Source organism: Blennius ocellaris, assembly GCF_963422515.1.
Source record: "Blennius ocellaris genome assembly, chromosome: 2".
Taxonomy (NCBI): Eukaryota; Metazoa; Chordata; class Actinopteri; order Blenniiformes; family Blenniidae; genus Blennius; species Blennius ocellaris.
This window is the reverse complement of record NC_137651.1, coordinates 2,319,774-2,341,529: the sequence shown is the minus strand read 5'-3', so window position 1 is coordinate 2,341,529 and position 21,756 is coordinate 2,319,774. Positions and strand designations below refer to the sequence as shown.

At 45.3% G+C, this 21,756-nt stretch overlaps 1 protein-coding gene across 1 annotated transcript; it reads right to left on the bottom strand.

Annotated features, from left to right (window-relative positions):
• Positions 1 to 1,023: 1,023 nt before the first annotated feature.
• LOC308141404 (pannexin-1-like) lies at positions 1,024 to 20,725 on the bottom strand. The gene is given in 9 exon segments (XM_080511561.1): positions 1,024 to 2,375; positions 5,056 to 5,314; positions 9,977 to 10,065; positions 10,068 to 10,198; positions 11,638 to 11,916; positions 13,067 to 13,254; positions 13,772 to 13,887; positions 13,993 to 14,233; positions 20,629 to 20,725. Coding segments are annotated over 8 exon segments (1,332 nt in total). The 5' UTR covers positions 14,174 to 14,233; positions 20,629 to 20,725; the 3' UTR covers positions 1,024 to 2,286.
• Between the last annotated feature and the right edge of the window lie 1,031 nt (positions 20,726 to 21,756).

The following is a 21,756-nucleotide window of genomic DNA, read 5'->3' as shown; positions in this document are numbered from 1 at the left end:
AGCATTTCTCCACACAGAATAAATAAAATAAAAATAAATATCAAGTAAGACAGGATAAAAGAATTCAATAAGAGATTTTGTATATGAACATATTCAAGGCTTTATGGAAAAAAACACAAGAAGGATGAAATTAACCAAACACAGTAAACAGTATTTACAGGGAGGAGTTATAGGACTTTACTGCCACAGGAAGGACATTTTAAACATTTTATTTCTTTTCTCAGGAGTTTTACTTGATTTTTTTTCTCATATTTTTAAGTGTTTCCACCATGTTAATGATTGTGTGCCCCAGCTGGAATGAAAGCAGTAGAGAACATATTCCTGTCAAATCCAACGTGGGAAGCTCTGCATGGTTCGTAAATACCAGAAAAATTACCCCCCCCCCCCCCCCCCCTTCTGGTGGATTTATTGGTTTGTGAAGGATTTGTCCTCACAGGGTTGTTGCTGTTGGGGTGAAACACTTCCAATAAAAAAACGAATTTTAAGTAGTCCTTCTCTTCTACAAGCATTTTGTCCTCCTGAGCAAGCGAGAGAGATGGACTCTTCATTCTTCATTTAAATGATTTTATTTGCCAACATTCACACATCTTCTGAGGCCACAAAGGGCTGAATTCTGCCTCAGGCATCAACCTGACTTTGGGACTTCAGACCAACATTCACAGGGTGAAAAAAAACCAAATTCAGCTGCAAACGGCCCCTCGAAGGATTCGGTGACAAAAATCTGCTTTGGTAATTTTCATTTACAGCTTCATGGACAAATTATTGGGAGGGGAGCTTTAAAATGAGGAAAGTTTTATGTTGATACGTGGACGAGCTACGAATGTTTTTGTGGATTTTCTAGCCTGGGATCCAAGTGCACATACATAATCAAATAGGTTATGTTGTGGAAATATGCTTGGTAGTTTTATTTTGACAGTCACTGTAATAACAGTCCAACTTGGTTTTGCCCATTGTTCATGTTCACAGCCTGTTCTCACCTGAATGCATGTGGTTTAATTACAAAACAACAGCACCCACTGGCGGCCCAACATGAAAAATACATATATTTCAGTGTTAATTCTCTTCAGCCTGCAGGCCGACTGCTAAAAATGAACCCGCTCCACATGGACAGACCTCACACACGTTTTTAAACAACGTCAAGCACATCTATTTATTTTTGTGCAGACACATCCCAAAAACAAACAAAACACATGTTACAAGTTTGTCTGCAGGCAAACGGGATTATCAAAAGACTTGAGCTATCAAATGAACAACAGCAGAGCAGTTAATAAAAAAATACAATCTTATCTAAATGGCAGCGCGACACATTCAAAAACACACAAAGTAACACAGACAGCGAGACGGTTTCATCCCTGAGACGCGAACATAAAGCAAAACATTGTTTTTTGACACATTTTGGCATTTTGTTAACATTTTCTAGAAAAAACAACAACACATGAATAGAAAGTTTTACATCATCGTACCAAGAAGAACACAAACGAGGGAAAATCCAGGTCTCAGTCAGTTAAACGTATTACGTTTCCAGCAGCCCTGTTAGTGTCATGAAATGCGATTGACAAACGCTTCAATCCCCCATAAAGACGAGTGAAAAAACACTCGCCACAGCATTGAGTTCAAGTTGTGCCTGAAGTTGTAAACGTGCCTAAAGTTGTAAACGAGTAGTTTGTAGTTTGATCCCGTCGACAACATGCGGAGTTACCGAGATAACAAAACGTTAAGAAAGTTGACATTTTAACCTTTTTTTCCCCTCCACAATTGTATTTCTCATGATTGACTTTGAATTTAAACAAAGGCTTTGTGAATCCGTCTGTTCTTCAGGGTCTTGGCGTCGCCCAACGTGCTGCTTAAACAACACCAAGTGGAACTTTCCCGTCACGTTGCACGAGGCAGTGACAGTGAATCACATCAATGTGGAGCAAAATTCCTTCGGCGGCGGAGAGAAACACAGTTTGTATCAGAGATCAAAGGAATAAATCCAACTGCAGCTCAACCAACTGAAACCAGACTTAACTTCTCCTCTGGATCTTCAGTCACGTGAAAGAAAATCCTCCCATTTATTTATTTATTTATAAAGGTTTCGTATAAATTAAGTCAGAGCAGATTGAGCTTAAAAGATCCTAATAGGTCAAGAGTTGGGTTTTCTTTTAGTTTTGATGAGTCGTCTCCGACGTCGTCTTGTGTCCACCGTTGCCTCCCGCTTGTCGTCATTTGCCACGATCAACATTGAACCGAGATGAGATACCGGGTGGTTGACCGTGTCGGACCGGAGGTGCAGGAGTCGGCGCATCACATGGCCCTCGGCCAGAGGACCCCGCCGTCCTCCGCCACGCCGCTTCCCGTCACGTCGCGGCTCCCCGACAACAGGGGCGCCAGCTCTGAAAAGACAGGATCGTACGGCAAGTCACCGCACGCGTCAAAGTCAATGACGCCCCGTGTTCACCTGGAGCGAGTAACTTCCAACAAGCACATTAGATCAGTGTTTTTCAACCTTTTAGAGTCAAGGCACACTTTTTTGTTCGGAAAAATCTGGAGGCACACCACCACCCGAAAATGTTAAAATGTTAAACTCTGTAGCCTCTATTAACAATATAAAGTCTTTCTCATCAAAGTTTTATCAACAGGAATCAAATAAATACAGAAAAAAAAGTATTTCCCAATTTCTTTTTTTAATTTTTTCTCAGTGTGAAACCTGGACCTGATGGATGAAGAGCTGAGATCCTGGTTCACATTCTTCCTTTTCAAAAACTTCTCCATCACTGTCACTGACACAGTACTTTGACACAAGATGGTAGCAGGAGGTGGAGATGAACCACACTGACGTCTGTCAGTTTCTATTTCACCGGCAAAGTTCTGTGCTGCCCTCTAGTGGTGAAGAGTATTTATACATGATTACTCTGCAACACACTGCTCTCACAGCTGACAGCGGCTGTGAGAGCAAATGTTTTTTTGAAAAAAATGTGAAATTGGATAATTTCCCACGGCACATGTGATACACTCAAAATGTGTAAGCCATTTATGTTAAAAATGAATACTGGTATTGGTAAATACTTTATTTTGTACTGAAATGATCAGTTAGTAGGGAGAGGGAGAGCGGAACCAATGTTCTCAGGCTTCGTTGCTCAGGGTCCTCCTAGGTGTGGGTTTCCGCCCACTTCCTCAGAAGTACTTTGGAGAAGGAAATGAACGGTTCGCGTCGTCCATCCTCTAAAACATTTACATGTGTTTTCCAGGTCATACCCTTTGAAATGTACAGAAAACCATGATAGAAAGCTCTGTGTTTTGTATTGCGAGTGAAACGGGTGTTGAGGGTGTGTTTCTGTGTTAATTGGGAAGTTAAGGAGCGGAGTTCAGCCCGCAGTGCAGCGTGAGTGCGCATGCTGCTTCACCTTACAACGTGGCAGAGATCCCGCACCCTGAGTTTTCCGTGTATATTTGTGTAGTCTCCTGTACATATTGACATGAATTTATATATTAAATCAGCAGTGTCTGACACTCTGAAATCCTGAATGTTTATAAATGTGTATTTTTGGTAATAAATGTGATAGTTCATGAGTCATCTTTAGTGTAAAGAGTTTAGGGATTAATATAAGGATTTTGTATTTTGTATGTAATGAATATGTTAAGTTTATCGGTGTTTCCTGTGCCCTGTGTTTGTTGTTTTATGCTAAAATGAGATTTAGACCACTGAAATGCACTTTATATATGGACTTGCCTGTATTGCACTATTTGTTGTCAGTAGAAACTGGAAAACACTTATAACATTTATATGTTTGGTCAGGTTAATGCCTGTGGAGGAATTGAACGATTATTGAAGCCATACTATTGCACTTTATGTGGACTAAATACTTTGAATGTAAAGCAGGGATACTGAAACACAGATATATGTTTTGAACAAGAGTCTTGTTGGATGTTTAAGGATTTTATGGTTTTGTTGAATAAAAGAGAAGTACTTTGGAGAAGGAAATGAACGGTTCGCGTCGTCCATCCTCTAAAACCTTTGCATGTGTTTTCCAGACGTCGAACTCAAAACAATCTCATTGTTATTGTGGTCACAAGCTCTGGGACCCGTAACACACACCTGACTAGATCTCGCGGAAACACCAGTGTGCCGCGGCACAGCGGTTGAAAAACACTGCTTTAGATAATAACAGAACCGGCTCATTGACCGTGAAGAATATCACAAGAGTTAAAGGAATTTTGATCCAATTTGGATTTTTTTTTTTCCTACATGCAACTTCTTCGTCCTTAATGTGTGACTGACGCTGCGGAAAGGCGCCGGAGGAAGCGGCTCCGCCAAGACGTTGAAAGCTGTGCTCTCCATTCCCCTGTCACATTCACTTCAATTCAACTTTATTTATATAGCACCAAATACAACACAGTCATCTCCAGGTGCTTTTAACAGAGAAAAGAGGAAAAACCCAACGGAATAGATGTTCCTCTTGTCAGAATTGGTCAACTCGTATTTCACAACCACTTGAAAATGGACCTACACTGACCAGTGTTGCCAGATATACTGGCATCCCCCAACTGGCGAGCCAAATTCTCTCGCCTTTTAACTTTGATAATTTCATGCATTTATGCCATGTTGTTTATTACACATATAATAATAGTTTTGCGGTTTTAACATGATTCCTACACGGGATGATATTTGGGCTGGTTTTTAATCAGGTGTGTGTGTGTGTGTGTGTGTGTGTGTGTGTGTGTGTGGGGCCTGAAACAGTCTGGTCTGATCATGGTCACACGGCAGAGCGACAAAGGTTGTAATTAAACACTAATGTGAATCATCAGGCAAAAAAAAAAAAAAATCTGATCTCAGCAAAGAATCTGAATTGAGCATTAAGACGAGTTTCTACGCTCTTCACCTGTGGCTCAAACTTCCTGCTCACACACACTTCTTTTAGAGATCACTTAGTTCATCACCTTTATCTTAATAGAAGTGTCACATTATTCCTACTCCTTTTTATGTCTCCTTTAAAGAGGAAGAGAAAGTGTGTCAGTGTCCATGGCTCCTTGCCAGCCTCCTGCTCGTGTTTTTCTCAATCGTCCGCCTCTCACCTTTCATTTCCGTCTGCACCGTGCCGTCGCTCTCCCGGCTCGAGTTTGGACGCTTGTGGCCGTTGTTCGCCGTCTCGAAGGCGCCGGCTGTGTCTTCGGCGCCAATTTTCATGTCGTCCCATTTCCCCGCCGCCGCCGCCGCCGTGGCCTTGGCCCCGTCCAGCGTGTCCATCTTCACCAGGCAGAGCGTCTGCAGCAGACCCATGGCGTCGAAGTCTTCCCCGGCACACTCGCCCCGTCTCTTCAGCAGCTCCAGCACCTGGAAGACACTCCGCGTCTGAGTCGCGACGCCTTACTGCTCCACGCCGTTACACAGAGAAAATCCCCACAATCTGACGGACACCGTGGGGACAAGCCACCTCTTGACAGGAAAGACCCGGAGGAGCCGGCTTTCTGGAAGAACACCCTCACCTCCAGACTTTACGGTCACTGCAACATAAAAACTTGAATAAAACAAGGAGCTTTTATCGTGCTTCACCTTCAGTCCACCACCAGATGTCACCGTTATTCCTAAATGTGACGGGCTCAAGGTATTTCTCTTCTTCTGTACCTCCTTCATCTTAAAGCCGTCTTCCAGCCTCAGCCTACATTTGCTGCTTTTGACCTGTTAGGACCTGTCCGAACAGGGTTGGCAACACGCGGGGTAAAATGTAGCGATGGAACATCATTACGTAACAATAATGGCATGAAGAACGTAGAATTGCGGCTCAACTGGTGTCTGAAGCTGGGAGCTTCCTGTACCTTTCACAGTAAAACTGCTGCGCTGCGGAGTGCCGACAATTCCAGGAGGTTCATTACAAACCTGTTGAGACTGACGGAACATTCTAGTGAATTACACAACAACTACAGGACATTAAAGACACACCATCACACTCATGGTTCTAACAATCCCAGATCTCCCACATTTATCTTCCATTTTAATCATGTGTAGCAATAAAGGAGCTGAGAGCTGCAATGCATTGTGGGAGTTTCTGTTTGTCGTGTTTTAAATGTAATTATTGGGGGTTGTGCTAGGTTTGTAGTGTTGGTAATAATTGTGTTGTGTTTTTGTTGCTAGTTTAGTTTATTAGTTGTAAGTTGTCAACCAGCAGTGAAGAAGGTTTTGTGTGTCGTGTCCTCCTGGCATGGTCTTCCTGTGGGACTGTCAAAATAAAATGTGTGCGGCTCTCTGGGTGTTGTGTTCGGTGGGAAACGGGACCAAATGGCTCTGTGAGCATCTGTGATAAGATCTCACAAGACCACAGACAGTTGGTTCATTTGTGAAGAAAGACAATCTTCATTTGTCATGATACAACTTCATGATGTGGAGTCCGACTCTCATGCCCTGTTACACGACAACATTTCACATGACAACACCTAATCTGTTCAAAAAAGCAGTGTTTACAGAGAAGAGGTAGTTAATATGCCGGGCCTCAGGAGGGCGCTGTTGCTTGATTTTGTAAAGAAACTACACGATACGCTATAAACATGAAGAATATGGAAAGCACCTGACATCCATATGGACTGATGACGCATCCGATGCTATCAGGGGTGAGTCTCAACTATTAAACTACTGCTATGGAGGATAAAATTGGAACACGGGCCACGACTACTACCACTGCTGGTCGCCATGTTTGTTTACAAGTAGATTGAAGTGAGGGGGAGAGACGTACACATGCACAGTAACAGGCTCTGTAGCCTCCAGCAGACTCTGCAGGAGGGATTAGCAGCCATGAGAGAATCTTTCCACCTTGGGAGTCGGGATAAAAACTTAAGGATATAGTGAATCCGAACACCAATCTCGTGTAAACGGACCCCCTCCCAACAGTGAAGCAAGTTTAGCGGATGCACTCATATTCATTGTCGTGTAAACGAGGCTTGAGGAATGCGACTGCTCATTCCACTGCAGGGACATTGACTCCCCCCATGTGCTCAGCCAGTCACTGATTGTACACCGGGGAGAGAGGAGCTGCTAACAGCGAACACCAGAGGCATCAACTCCTCCTCTGACCCGACGACGAGGGTCAGAGATCAACTGGATCCAGAGACCAGCCCCCCCCCCTCCCTATCGTCTGATCTCTCACCAACCAGGAAGGGCCAACTGTCATCGCTCCACTAATGTCTGTGTTCTCCCATTGTCAATGTTGAGAGGACTGTTCTCTGTTCTCTGCTGCATGTGTGTGTGGCTTTGTCACAAAAACAACCACCGGCACCGACTAGTGACCCAACAGGGAAACTACACCGTTTTGGCAATTTCCAGGAAACCATACGTTGTTTTTTAAAATGTTGTCGTGTAAACGTGAAACTTTTCTGAAACAAAAGTGTTTTCACTTTGATGCTGAGGGCGTCGCACCCGAACAGGGCGGCAGGAGAGGTGAGACACACACACACACACACACACACACACACACACACACACACACACACACACACACACACACACACACACACACACACACACACACACACACACACACACACACACACACACACACACACACACACACACACACACACACACACACACACGGAAATCAAAAACAAAGTAAAACTGCAACAAACTGGATAGAATACATTAAAAAAGGTTCTGACATTTTAAAATGTAATCCGCTAAAAGCCAGATTTTAAATATACATATCCATAGTTAACAGAAAAAAGATAAGTAGCAGAAAAACGACGGTATGAAGAAAACGTCAAACAAATGAATAGTTTAAATTAATAAACCTTTGAATTATTTAAGACTGAAGAGGTGTTTTGGATTTCTTTTAAATATTACAATACATTCGAGTCCCTGCAGTCTTTACCTAAAAGTTGATTTATTTCTGTAATTCTATTTTTTTTTATTGCCGTGAAATCAGTTTAGATGTAAAGCTATTTAACCCATAACCCTAAACATCACTTCTAGTGCAGCACAGCTTTTGAAGAGGGTACACACACACACACACACACACACACACACACACACACACACACACACACACACACACACACACACACACACACACACACACACACACACACACACACACACACACACACACACACACACACACACACACACACACACACACACACACACACACACACACACACACACACACACTGTTGGGATCTCAACAGGACCACAGAAAGTTTGTTCATTTCTGGGGAGAGACAATATTCATTTGTCATGAGACGCAGTCATGACATATGAAGTCTGACCCAGGAATGTGATTGTCTTTCACACGGAGTGAGGGGGGGGACCTTCTGCAGGACCCCCCCCCCTTTCTGCTCACAAGACTCTCCCCCCATGCAATCAGCCAGTCACTGATTGGTTGAAGCTCTCAGGCTTCGACACCTCTGAAGTCACACGTGGACAAAAGGCTTTCAACCAGCCTCCATCTCTCTGGCAAGACTGGACCCTGAGTAGGTGGGTTGCTGGAGAGCTGCTCCCAGCAGCTCAACTCACCCAGCGTTAGCATACAGCTAACACGAGAGGCCGGCAACCAGAGGGCTTCACTCCTCAACTCTTCTGCTGACCCGACCACGAGGGTCAGACCTTCCCCTGGTCCAGAGACCAGCACCCAGAGTCTGATCTCCCATCAACCAAGGAAAACCAACCGGTTCCTCCAGGACGGACCAGGGAAACGACGCCTCACAGAACTTCTTTGTGTTTTTCCTGAACAAGCAGGAAAACCATCACAGACCTGAGCGACCAGATCCTCAGTCTGGACAAAAGAACAACCTTTTGCTTCGGCTACAAAGAAGGACTCCTGAAACATCAACTCCATCTTCTTCTCCTCAGCCTGCAGAACCAGCAACCACAGTTAGCAGGAGGTGCTAACTACAGGAGAAGACACCAGCTTCCCTCCAGCAGGACAACAACTGAACTCCTTCAAGGAAGTGGGAACAACTGGGCTTTACCTGAGATTAGTTAAACTTGATGCTATGATAGAACTGTTTAACTTTATGAAGATGTGTTGATTCTGCTACAGTGATCGCGTTCTGATGATAATGATATTAGGAGCAGTTATCAACCTGTAAACCAACGTTAGCTCTGCCACAGACACAGGGTCTGCATGCTAATCTTTGCTTTACTAACTTGTTAACTCACAATCCTACACATATCACATCAAAGACAACATCACACAGTAACTGAACACCATCTGACGACTCCTGATGTTTTACAAAACAAGTCTCATTCACATCAAGTCATTCTAGAAATGGTCCTTTAGCAGAGACACACAGGAAGCAGACGCTAAAGACTAGCTTCCATGTTCCATTGTTCTCCAGCACATGGTGGAGACCCAGGACAGACTTCCTGTTCTCTGACAACCTCCATTTGGAATGTAGTTTCTTGTGATCCACCATCTTGTTTTGTAGTTCCATCACACGTCTCACACACACACACTCCCTCCAACTCTCTATCTCTCTCTCTCTCTCTCTCAACACACACAAATGCACCTACACACACCCAGCTGTATATAGGTAGTTACAATCTGTGTTTATTCGTTTTCATTGTTAATAAATATAATGTTTGGAATCATACTTGCTGTTTTATTAATGAGCACAAAGGTGAATGAAATGTCGACCTCTTCTGTGTTAAGAACTCCAAAATCCTTCAAGCTTTACTGTTAATTCTGGTAATTGTAATTAATTTAACTATTAATTCACATTCCTGATTAACTGTTTAGTATATCTTATGAGACTGATAGAACTGAATTGGCTATCATTTCCTGTTAAGACAGGTGGAGCTCCGAGGTTCTGATACACATCAGATTAAATTTCATTAACATTATTAATAACTATCTTTGATAATTATTCATCATTATCGATAGCCAACCAAAACATAAATAGTGATCCATATGAGGTAGTAAATCCCTACACACACACACACACCTCTACCAACAAATTAAAACAAAAACAAAATATATTCCACAATATTTTTACAGTAATACTATACCTTGATGTATTTGTAGGACTTGAGGTCGCTGATGTTTTCCTCCAGGAAGAGCAGATACAGGGAGAGGTCGTCGCAGCGCCCCCCGGGGGTGGCAGGACGCTCACCGTGGGCAGGGACTGGTAGGTCTCCAGGAAGCGGGCGTGGCCGAGGGAGAGGAGCGGGCGGAGGCTGGCGAAGATCACCACGGGAATCAGGCCAACGAAGAAGACGAGGTTGACGAGGCTGTGAAGAGTTTGATGTATGAATGAATGAATGGTTTATTTTGGTTACAGTTTCAGTATAAGTGCAGTTGATGAATTTTTGTGCATTCAGTTCATGGTACAAGTTCACACACCTGTGATCCCCCCCCCCCCCCCCCACACTGTTTCCACAATATACTTGCAAGCAAAATGGGTATTGGCTGAAGCCAAGGCTTATTTTAGCCTATCCCTTAAAAACCCGTGCGGTTACCCCAGACACCAGTGATACAGAAAATATATTCAAATTTTAAAAAAAGCAACTGGAGAAAGAAAAAAAATATATAATAATAATAATAATAATAATAAACATAGCAGTCGTAATACGGGAGAAAAAATGAATATGGAACATAACAGAAGTAATACATGAGAAAAACCCAACCAAACAAAAAGAAGTAACAGAAATTATTGTTCATTGTAACCATTCATTTTTTCTTTTTACTGATTATTTGAAGCAGAACAGTGATTTGCACAGTTTGAAGTTGTCACTGAGACATTCCATAAACCTGCTCCCAGAATAGAAACATCTGTATTTAACGTTGGTTCTCGCGCCACCTTTTTCAAATATACACAGTCCTCTTAAAGGTATAGTCGAGGATTTTCTTCTTCCGGGTGGATCATCAAAATAACTGGTCCTCCCAATTGTCAATCATTCTGGTGATATATGACGTAAGCCCCGTCGTACGTGCTCGTCCCTGCGCTCGTCATCATGCCGGTGGCCGACCCGACGCATTATTCTCGGACATTTTTACACAGTTTCACCCCCTCTGGTGCAAATCTTCTTGTAAAGTGAGCTTATGTGAGCGATGCCGACTTGTGACTTGTAAACAGAGCGTGCACGAGGAGAACTGGGCTCGTGCACGTCTCTCGCACGCGTTTTAGTAGGCGTTCCGTCTCGGGAGCAGGTACAGCGTTGCGCATGCGCATTTTTTTCAAACGGTGGAGAGGGCGGTTCTTTCCTAAAATTCCTGAAAATCCTCCTGTATACCTTTAAGTTGTAGTTGTTTTCTCTTAATTTAAAAATGTTTTTGAATAGCTGTGGGAAGACTTTTATTCTTTATTCGAAATAGTATTTCTAATGTTTTTAAATATACTATATCTTTAAATCCTAATGTGCAAGAGGCTATAAATAGTTTATTAGTATTTTCTCTATAAGAAGCTTTATTTATTATTCTTATAATTCTTTTCTGGAGTTTAATGATAGGGTCTATGTGTGTTCTATATGTGTACAGAGAGGAGGCGACACAGGTTAAACGGTGCGAGTCCCATTCACTGGGTCACCCTATCCTATTATTCCATTTTTGACTGAGGCCGTTTACAGGACAGCGTTTTGATAAAAAAAATTAATAAATAAAAATTAGTCTTCACGTTCACCCACTGGCAGTCATGGGACCGTTTGAGCGTATCCAGCTGGAGGGCTCCTACCTGAGCAGAGAGAAGACTCCCACGGCGATGAGCTTGCACTGCACCTTCTCGGGGACGGCGGGGTCCGACTCCAGCAGGTCGACGCGCAGGAAGCAGGCGAACTGGTCGTGCACGGAGGCCATGTTGAGGTAGTAGCCCAGGTAGAGGCAGGCACACAGCAGCGTGACCAGCGTCAGGCCGCGGCACAGCAGGTAGTACACCAGCAGCGTCCGCGAGAAGCGCTTGGTGGTCAGGAACTTCTCCACCAGCGGGTAGTTGAAGCAGCCCTCGGTGGGGTCGCTGGGAAGCGCAGGGAAGGCGAAGAGACGGCGTTGACGTGACAAACCCACACATGTGAGAATACCGAGGAGGGACGAATACAATACCCATTACAGCTGCTCAACTTTCAGTTTGCAGTCACAACTGTATTTGCAGTAAAACTACGGGAAGCCTTTGGATTTGTTCCATTTCGGCGGCTCATTCCGACGTCGTCTCTCGACAACATCGGAACATTACGAGAACATTATGGGGTGTCGGAACACGTTTTTGTCCAGGGGGCCACATACATCTGGAGTGTGCCATAAACAAACTTTAACTTTAAACTTTGTCTTTGTTTGGCACGACTTTTAACAGGGACCAAAAAACGTGAACACATTACCCAAATCCTTCCATCTTTGCACTGGCTCCCTGTTAATTTTAGAATTGATTTAAAATGTTGTTGTTTGTGCGAACAGCCCCCCCACTGTGGACTGTTTTAAATCGCGTCTTAAAACCCACTTTTATTCTCAGGCTTTTAACACCGCGTGAGTCGTGTGGTCCCCTGTGTCTTTTATTTATTTTATTGTTCTTATTTATTTTATTGCTTTTTAAAGCATTTTTATATTTCTATTTATTCTTTTAAATTGTTTTATTCTTATTTGTAGTTTTTTTTTTATGTGTTTGTAGTTTTTAATCTGTTTTTATTTTTATTTTATGGTTTTATACTTATTTTTAGTGTTGGAGCTAATTTGCATTTGTTTTAGTTTTATTGTTTTTATGTGCAGTCTCATGTGCAGCACTTTGGAAACGCTTTGTTGTTAAAATGTGCTATATAAATAAAGTGGATTTGTTGTGGCACAGGGTATACGTGATGAAAGCGTCTCGATTTTCACAAAGCGAAACAATTACTACTTAAAATGAATCTAATCTCAACATAAAGCCAATTTTAGTGAAGTCTTCTGGTGAGAAATACAGTAAAATGAGACTGACGCATGATATCTCGCTACTGACGCTACTCATAAGAGATGTAAAAAAGCAGGACAGGGCGAGATGATGAGAGCTTTGTAAAGCTGTCCACTGGTAATCTCATTACATTTAGTTACAGTCACTTTGATCACTTGTGCAGCTTTTCAAGCGCACACACTGACTTCCTGGACCTCGGTGCAGTGGCATAACTGAGCCGGTCCTCTACCTGTCGGGGGTCAGCAGACCCGCCGTGGCCATGCGCTTGGCCAGAGTGACGGCCCGGTTGTAGGACCGGTCCAGCTCCTCCATGATGAAGGCCAGGTCCGAGTGCAGGAGAGGCGCCGCCAGGAACCTCCAGAACAGGGCCGGAGTGTACATGAGCACGGCCACCAGGAGCAGGATGTAGGGGAAGAACTGCAGGGGACGAAGAACTGCAGGGGACAAACACTCCATAAATCACAAACAGACACAGAGAGGAAACGATCAACACCATATTCTACCACCTTAAAGCTCCAACATCCACTGACAAAGTTGGACTGCTTATTTGTATTTGCTTGTCGCCGTCTCTTTTTTTTATATGGTTATTTGTGATGCTAGTGTCACTGTGGTGTTAAACAACAAACACACGCACACACACCCAAAGTTTAAAATTAGCCTGAGGTACCTGAGCAGGAAGACTCCAAACCACACCCAGGAACCATGAGACAAAACTAGAACTGAGCTTCAACCTGTTACTTTTATACTTTCATTCATCCATCACAATTTAACCCTTTTGGACACTTTCACTCCTTGTAGTCATAGAGAAGTGTGACAAAACTGGGTTTACATGTGCAAACTCACTTTCATTAACTGTATCTGTACGTGTGTGTACCATGTGCAGCCACAGTGTGTGTGTGTGTACCTTGTGCAGCCACAGAGTGTGTGTGTGTACCTTGTGCAGCCACAGAGGCAGAGTGTGTGTGTGCACGGCCGCCCAGCAGAAGGAGTCCACATACGCCGCTTGCTTCCACGAGAAGTTTGCGGGAGCGAAGCAGCTGATCTGACTTCCTGTGAGACGGAGCAGCACAGACCTCCCTCAGTTGCAGCGACACCCCCGTCCCCTCCCCTCCCCTCCCCTCCCCTCCCCTCTGGGAGCTCCGGCGCCACACTCACCGACGGAGACCTCCTGAGCGAAGGCCAGCGAGATGAAGAGGAGCGGCAGGCCCACCGCCACGCACGTCACCATCTTGTCCACGGCCAGCTCCGTCCTCACGCTGCGGTACCGGGCCTGGTTGGGATCCTTCAGCAGGAAGTCGCTGAAGACGTACTCCGTTGCCACGTGGGCGATGGCCATCTCTGTTCTTCACCTGCAGGCAGAGCAGCACGGCTTCTTCTTCCTCTTCTTCTTCACTTCCTGTCGGGGAGATTTCATTTGAAATGCAAAGCGGGCGTCTTTTCACATCATCTTGCTTGCCGGCCGGAGAACGACACAGTTCCTGCGGCCTCCGACATCGTTTTTTTTTTTTAATAGAGAAAATAGAAAAGCCCAACATATCCACATGAGCAAGCAGGTGTGTTTGCAACTGTGGAAAGGAAAAACTCCCCCAACAGGGAGAAACCTTTGTAGAAACCAGAGTCAGAGGTGGCGGCATTCTGCGGACCGGTTGGGGTGAGAGGATAGAGGAGAGGAGAGGAGAGGAAAGGAGAGGAGAGGAAAGGAGAGGAGAGGAGAGGAGAGACAGAGAAAGACTTGGTGGACAAAATAAAAAAATAAAAAATAAAAAATACATACAATACCCTTGTTAGTGCTACATACATTTTTTTTCTTTTTGATAATACATTAACCACAGTGATCTAAATATTTTCCAACTGCCATGAGATTAAGACCAGCCTGAGCAACAACAGAGCAAAATACCTAAATAATGACAACAATTATAACAAAGCAAAACAAAAGGACATAAAACAAAAATAAATAAACAAGCAAACAAACACAACAACAACAAACAACAACTTGGTTTTAATAATTAACAGAACAATTTCATCAGTGAGGAGTGGAAGTGTGTGTGTGTGTGTGTGTGTGTGTGTGTGTGTGTGTGTGTGTGTGTGTGGTGTGTGTGTGTGTGTGTGTGTGTGTGTGTGTGTGTGTGTGTGTGTGTGTGTGTGTGTGTGTGTGTGTGTGTGTGGTTTGTCCTCTGGATGTGATGGAACTGTTGTGGGGGGCCCGCAGCACCACCCCGGAGCCCAAGGCCACCAGGGCCGGACGTCGCCACTCCGGCACCCCAGCGACCCACCGGATCCAGGGAGGCCCCGACAAACCCCCCCGGAGAGCCACGCCCCAACCCGGAAGGCACCAGACGGAGCGCGCAGAGCGGGACCCCCCCCAGGCCAGAGGGGCCCACAAGAGAAGGATAAAGGGTGCAGAGCCCCGGGCCCCGACAGAGCCGCCAAGCCGGGACCGGCCAGTGCAGCGCTCCCAGGCCACGCGGGCAGGGAGCCCCCCCGGCCCCGACAGTGGCGCCCGCCGCACCCCCGGGGGCCATCCCCCCACCACCCCCCCCCAGCCCCGGCGGGACAGAGAAGGCCCCAGCCGCCAAGCCCCAGACCAGCCCCAGACCAGCCCCCCCCCCCAGACAGGAAGAGCGAAGGCCCAGCCAGGCCGGCGGAGGACAGCCACCCCCCCCCCCCCCCCCCCCCCCCCCACCCCATCACCTAATCCCAGCCCACCCACACACTCACACCCAAGCATACGCATACACACACCCAGACATACATACACACCCACACAGACACACACACCAAGCATACACATACACACACAGACATACATATCTACATATATACAGACATACGTACATACATTTATTTGGTTGGGAGGGGGGGTGCCCCCCACTCCCCAGGCCGCCAGCCAGGCCCCCACCAGGCCACTACGGGATCTCGTCCTCCACCAGTCCAACTGTGAATAGGGAGGGAGAACCACTACCCAGCCCCCCCGGAGGTGCCACGCCCGAGCTAGCGTGCCCCCCGTACTCCAGCCGCACTCACCCCGGAACACGGCGGGGACCACAGCGGGAGGTGCTGGGGGGACAGGAAGCCCCCCCCCACCCCACCCGACGGCCGAAGAGCAGAGTCTAAGACCCGCATGGCCCAGTACGAGCCCGGCTGGAGGCCAGCGGCTAGGGAGCGTAGACCCCCCCCCCCCCCGCACCCTCACATACACACACCCATACTTATATATATATTAGAACACCCCCACACGCACATACACTACGCTCACATTCACCGTCCCCCCCCACACACAAACACACGTAGACACTTACACACACCTACCCATACAGACCAATCCACACTCGTATCCCCCCCCCCCACACACACACACACACATCCCCGCCCCTGTCCCATAAACCCCCCCCCCCGGGGGTCATCTCCAGTCAGCTGTCCATCCAAACCCGAGCCCCTACTGCCCTCCGTCTCCCCCGATCCAGGGGTGAGCGGGACCCGGAGCCCGGCAGCAGGGGCCACCCCCGCCCCAGCGAGGGGAGGGAGGCGGAGGAGGACCCACCCCGGCGCCGCAGCGGGCACCCCCACCAGGACCGGGAGGGCACCCAGCCCCAAGGCCCCGAAGCCCCACACCCGCCCCGCCCCGGCCAGGCAGCCCGGCCGGGGCCCGACGCCCAGCACCCCCACCCCACCCCAGCAGAACCACCCCCTACCCAGAGCTGACCCCACCCCCCCACACCCACCCCCAGCACCCCCCAGCCAGGCCGCCACTCCCCAGGATAGATGCCAGCACCCCCCCAGATCGCAGGGCCGCCAACCACCCAAGCCACAACGCCCCAGCCACAGATGGCCCCAAGAGCCCGAGACGGAACTACCACCCCCCCACAGGGCTACATGGTGTATTCAATTATTGGGGACCATGTCAACTCAAATTGAGCCAAATGATTTTTCCTACAAGCAGAAATTCTCTCTAATGTGATGTGGTCTAGGAGTAAGTTTTTAAATAACTTATATTAAGATTATGTTTGATTTCCAGTTCATGAGGATTGCCTTCTTTGTGACGCTTCAGGAGACCAGGAGTGTGAAGGATTCATTTTTCTCTCTTTTAATTTCTGTAAGATCATCTAACAGGCAAAGTGCAGGTGAGACTGGAATGGGGAAGTCCAGGCATAATGATAAATCTTCACAGATTTTTTGCCAGAATGTTTGGACTGGTGTACACTGCCAGAGTGCATGTAGGTAGGTATCAGGGAGAGCACAGTGCAGGTAGGTATCAGGGAGATCACAGTGTAGGGAGGTATCAGGGAGATCACAGTGCAGGTAGGTATCAGGGAGATCACAGTGCAGGTAGGTATCAGGGAGATCACAGTGCAGGTAGGTATCAGGGAGATCACAGTGCAGGTAGGTATCAGGGAGATCACAGTGTAGGTAGGTATCAGGGAGATCACAGTGTAGGTAGGTATCAGGGAGATTAGCTGTGCAGTTTGAACATATGTTAGATGAAGTGAGACCATCTTGAACATCCTTTGTCCTGTAATGAACTAATGTGTAGGACCTTGTATTGTATAAGCTGTATATTGGTGTTTTTGCTCATTGTGAATGTATTTCTACAGATTTGTGACCAAAGCGTTGGTTCTATGTTAATGTTTAGATCTTCTTCCCATTTGGAGCTTGAAGGGATATTGTGGTATTGGAACATGACAGGATTAAAGGATTTTAGAAAGTGGTTTTGGAGCTGAGATCTTCAGGAGGTTTGTCTGAGGTCAGTTTAGGTTCATCTCTTCTAGTTTGAACTTTGTTTGTATTATTGACTTAAGCTGGAGATGTTCCAGATAGTTATTTTGACTGATACCATACGTTTCTATTAGATCTTTAAATGGAATAAAAGAGTTATTGAAGAGAAGGTGTTCCAAGTTTCTTATTCCCTTGTTTTTCCATTTTGTGAAGTTTATTGGTTTCTTTTTTTGCAGGATGTCAGGATTGTTCCAGAAGGTGTGAGTTTGCAGGGAATGAGTGATGATCCATTCATTTGAAGAAATTCCACCAAGCTGTGAGCGATGTGTTTATATTGATGCTTTTAAAGCAGTTGTATTTTTTGATGACAGGACTGAAGAAAGGAAGGTCTCTGATGTGGAGATCTTCACAGAAGGTTTTTTCAATGTGCAGCCAGCCTTCATCTAAGTTTCTGATTAATCCATTTTATAACGTAAAGTAATTTATTGGCAAGATAATAATTATAGAAGTTTGGAAGTTCTAAGCCACCTTGGTGTTCTGCAGTGTTTTTAAACTTATACGTGATGGTTTATTTTTCCATAAGAATTTTGAGATATGGGAATCCAATTTATTAAACCATGTTTTTGGTGGTTTTGTTGGGATCATTGAAAAGATGTAGTTAATTTTAGGCAGGACCATCATTTTAATTGTTGCTACTCTCCTCCGACATCGTTAAGGACAATTCCCAGCCTGGACACACTCCGTCTGACCTGCCGGCGTGTGGAGCATTAAAAGTGAGGACAACCAGATTCAACAAGCAATCATTCAACACAGAAATACATATTTCACGTGCAACATGTGTAATATAAGGGATCAGTGCAGTGACACAATGACACCAAGTTTTTTCCTACTTTGTTTGATGTACAAATTAGATGACGCTGTAAATGTAATTTATTGTTACAGTAACAAGAACAAATCGGATTTCTGACGTCCGCTTAAAGGTTGAAGAATGGCGCGACCCATACGTCAACCATGACACAGCATAACAGTGTTGTTTAACAGCGTTGTGGAATTAGCAAAAAAGTGCATCCTGGTCGTGTGTCTGCATGTTGACCCAGACCCTATCTGGGCCCAAAATCTGGATTTTGATCGTCTATCTGTGATGGAAAATTCGCCAAAAAATCCGTGCAGTGGTTTTTGACATAACCTTGCGAACAGACATGCAGATAAAATATATGACAATGCTTAGCAGATGTAGTAAAGATATCCTATTCTAACAAAACGTGTCTGAACCGAACAAAAGGATCCGTCCTGAACTCACACTGTTTCATCTCATAGCGTCACGTTGACCTGAAATCACTTGAATTTGTACAGTCTGTCTTTTTGTTAGTTTACCAAAGGTCACATTAGTGACTTCACACGTCGTCCCAACTAAATTCATTAACTCACCAGCCACTTTAACATAGAACACGTTATTCATGCCGTAACTCGGGTCACGTGCGCAGCGACTTTTTTGCTTTCGTGCCGCACAGCTGGAGAACTTGTGACTCTGCTCGTCACACCTGCAACCGTTTTTTCATGCGAGACGATGGCGAGTTCGGCAGACACGTCTGTGAGATGTGGTCAAAAAAAGGAGACTCTCGTCTGAGTTTGACTCATTTCCCCGGTGGCACAGTGGTGTAGTGTTTAGCACCGTCGCCCCAGGTTTCAATCCGTTTGGGCCGTTCTTGTGTGTAGTTGTCATGCTCTCCCTGTGCAACTCGGATGTTAAAGGCCTCGTGAAATGTAAAACACTACTTTGCAAAAAACGATAGTTGGGGTTCTACTTCTAAGGTTCCTCCGACTCTGCCCCACCACTGTTGTCGCATAACAAAGTTATTTGAATTTTGAATCTCCAGCCGAGGAAGTCGGGGGAATCCTTCTTCGTGAGCGTGACGTCAAGAGTTGTGCAGATCTCCATCTGTTGTGTTTACATTGACTTTCCCTCTTAGATATCTAAGTTTTTACAGTGTTTTGAAGTTATAGTCTCTATTATTGTCAGAAGCTCCGCCCAGCAGAGGAAATCCCGTTGTTTATCGGCTATTTTCTCGCAGATTGCCATGTTTTAACATTTTACCCTTGAGGCCGGTTAGCATAAAAAATGTCCCTAGAAGCGACAGCCAGAGTGTTTTGGAGGTCAAATTTTCATTTCACGAGGACTTTAATTGGCGACTGTACGTGGCGGAGTGGTCCTCTTTCAATGGGAAGGTTGCAGGTTCAACGTCCACGTGTCAAAGTGTCCATGAGCAAGACTCTCAACCTCAAACCTCCCACTTGGATGGACTGAGCACCTTACAGTTCCGGGGCAGTGGCTCAGAGGCTCGAGAAACGGACTTGGAACGGAAAGCTTGCAGGTTAAGAGCAGAAACACTTTATCAATCCCAGAGAAATCTTCTGGATTGATTCCAACAGCGGACAGATCACCAATTCTTATTATTCTTATTATTATTTGATGTCTTTGCCTCTGTCAGACCCCACGCATGTTTGAAATGTGTTTTTGATTAAGTGTGCTCTGTGGGTAGAGCTGCTTGAGTCTGATCTTTAAATAAATATGCAGGACTGGACTTGTTGCAGACTGAAATGCCTGCAGAAGCAGACTGAGCCCAGCAGCTGCATTCTGCAGACACGGAGACGTTTACAACAAACAGAAGCAGAAAAGTCACAGTGAACCATCAGTTACCCTGACTGCTTCGGTTAAAGTGGCCAAACATTTAACCTGATTTATAAAAAATAAAAAAAACCGGGAAAGAAAACAACTCGTGACTGTCCTTCCCACAACATCACACTCCTTTTGTTTAACCACAGCTATTTTTATATTCACGTGATGGTTGTTTTTTTTGTTTTTTTAACGCCATGTTATATTTTTCCAGGTTAAAATTCAGTTTAGATCTAATATATGAATTATTAATGATCGATATAGTCCATTAATGAAGAAGCAGCGCCGTGTAAGATTGTTTAATCGCGTGTGTAACGTTCAGAGTTGTTAAAAAAGGGATCTGTTGGTTAATTAATGACGATAGCGTTCGCGATCACTGCGCTAAAGGGTGAGAATAAACTCACCTGGACGCTTTAAGGAGTCATGGTGGAGGATCAATACGTCTATCGGATCAAATACGTCGATCTGCTGGAGAAATGAAGGGATCTCCGGTCTGCAGCTGCTGGAAAAACGAGGTTCACGCAAGATCCACAGATGAGACAATGAACAAGCGTCGCGCGGACTCGACACGAGCGGCAATAAACAAGTGTTTAATGGATCTTCTTCTTGTCACACTCAAACTTCTTCCGCCATTCTTACGCTAAATGAGGCGTTCAGGGACCGCTCCGACTTTTCCTCCTCTTGTGGGTGCGTTCAGGGACAGCTCGAAAATTGTTGAACGTTACATCCAACATTGATTTTAGAATCCTCGGGGACAGTTGAGTCGCGGCTGCGACGAACCTGCGGTTTTGAGGGTGTAATTGGTCAGGATATCTGGACATCATATGCAAAAACAGTGAAAGGAAATGTTATGTTTCTTAAAAAAATGGACCCCGGGGTGAGCATGTACAAAGAAAGTAGTGACGGGCCTAAAATGGACCCCAGGGCGATGGGACAAATAAAGTTAACCCCATCAATGAAGAGTGCCCACCTTGTCTGTGGAAAATCAGTCACCAGCAGTCATGTATTGGATTTTGTTGTTATTGAGTTATAAATAGACTCTTGCAAAAAAAAAAAAAAAAATCCCTATAATTCCATTGAATCAATGTTTGCAATTTCGTTGAGGAATATAGATTCAAATGTCTGTCGTATTTTTACAGGAAGCTCTTTTCTGATGACTATTAACAAGCTGGCATAGAAATGTTGAAACTCTCTTCCCATAAAATATATTGTACAATTGTTTTACAGTATTGTGCTGTTCACACACACACACACACACACACACACACACACACACACACACACACACACACGCGCGCGCGCGCGCGCGCGCGCAAATAAAATATGTTTCTTCTGTTGCTGTTACAAACGTTGGCAATAAATTCGGCTCTGGTAAATGTAAATGTATGCGAACGTAATAAATATGAATAATAGATGTGGCGGTGGACAATAAGTCCCTGGATCCACGCTTTGTTTTGTTTTGTATTTGTGGTGCGGGTGGTCAGATTGTTTGTTCTGAACACTTCAGACGGGGGAAAAACCCCACATACCCT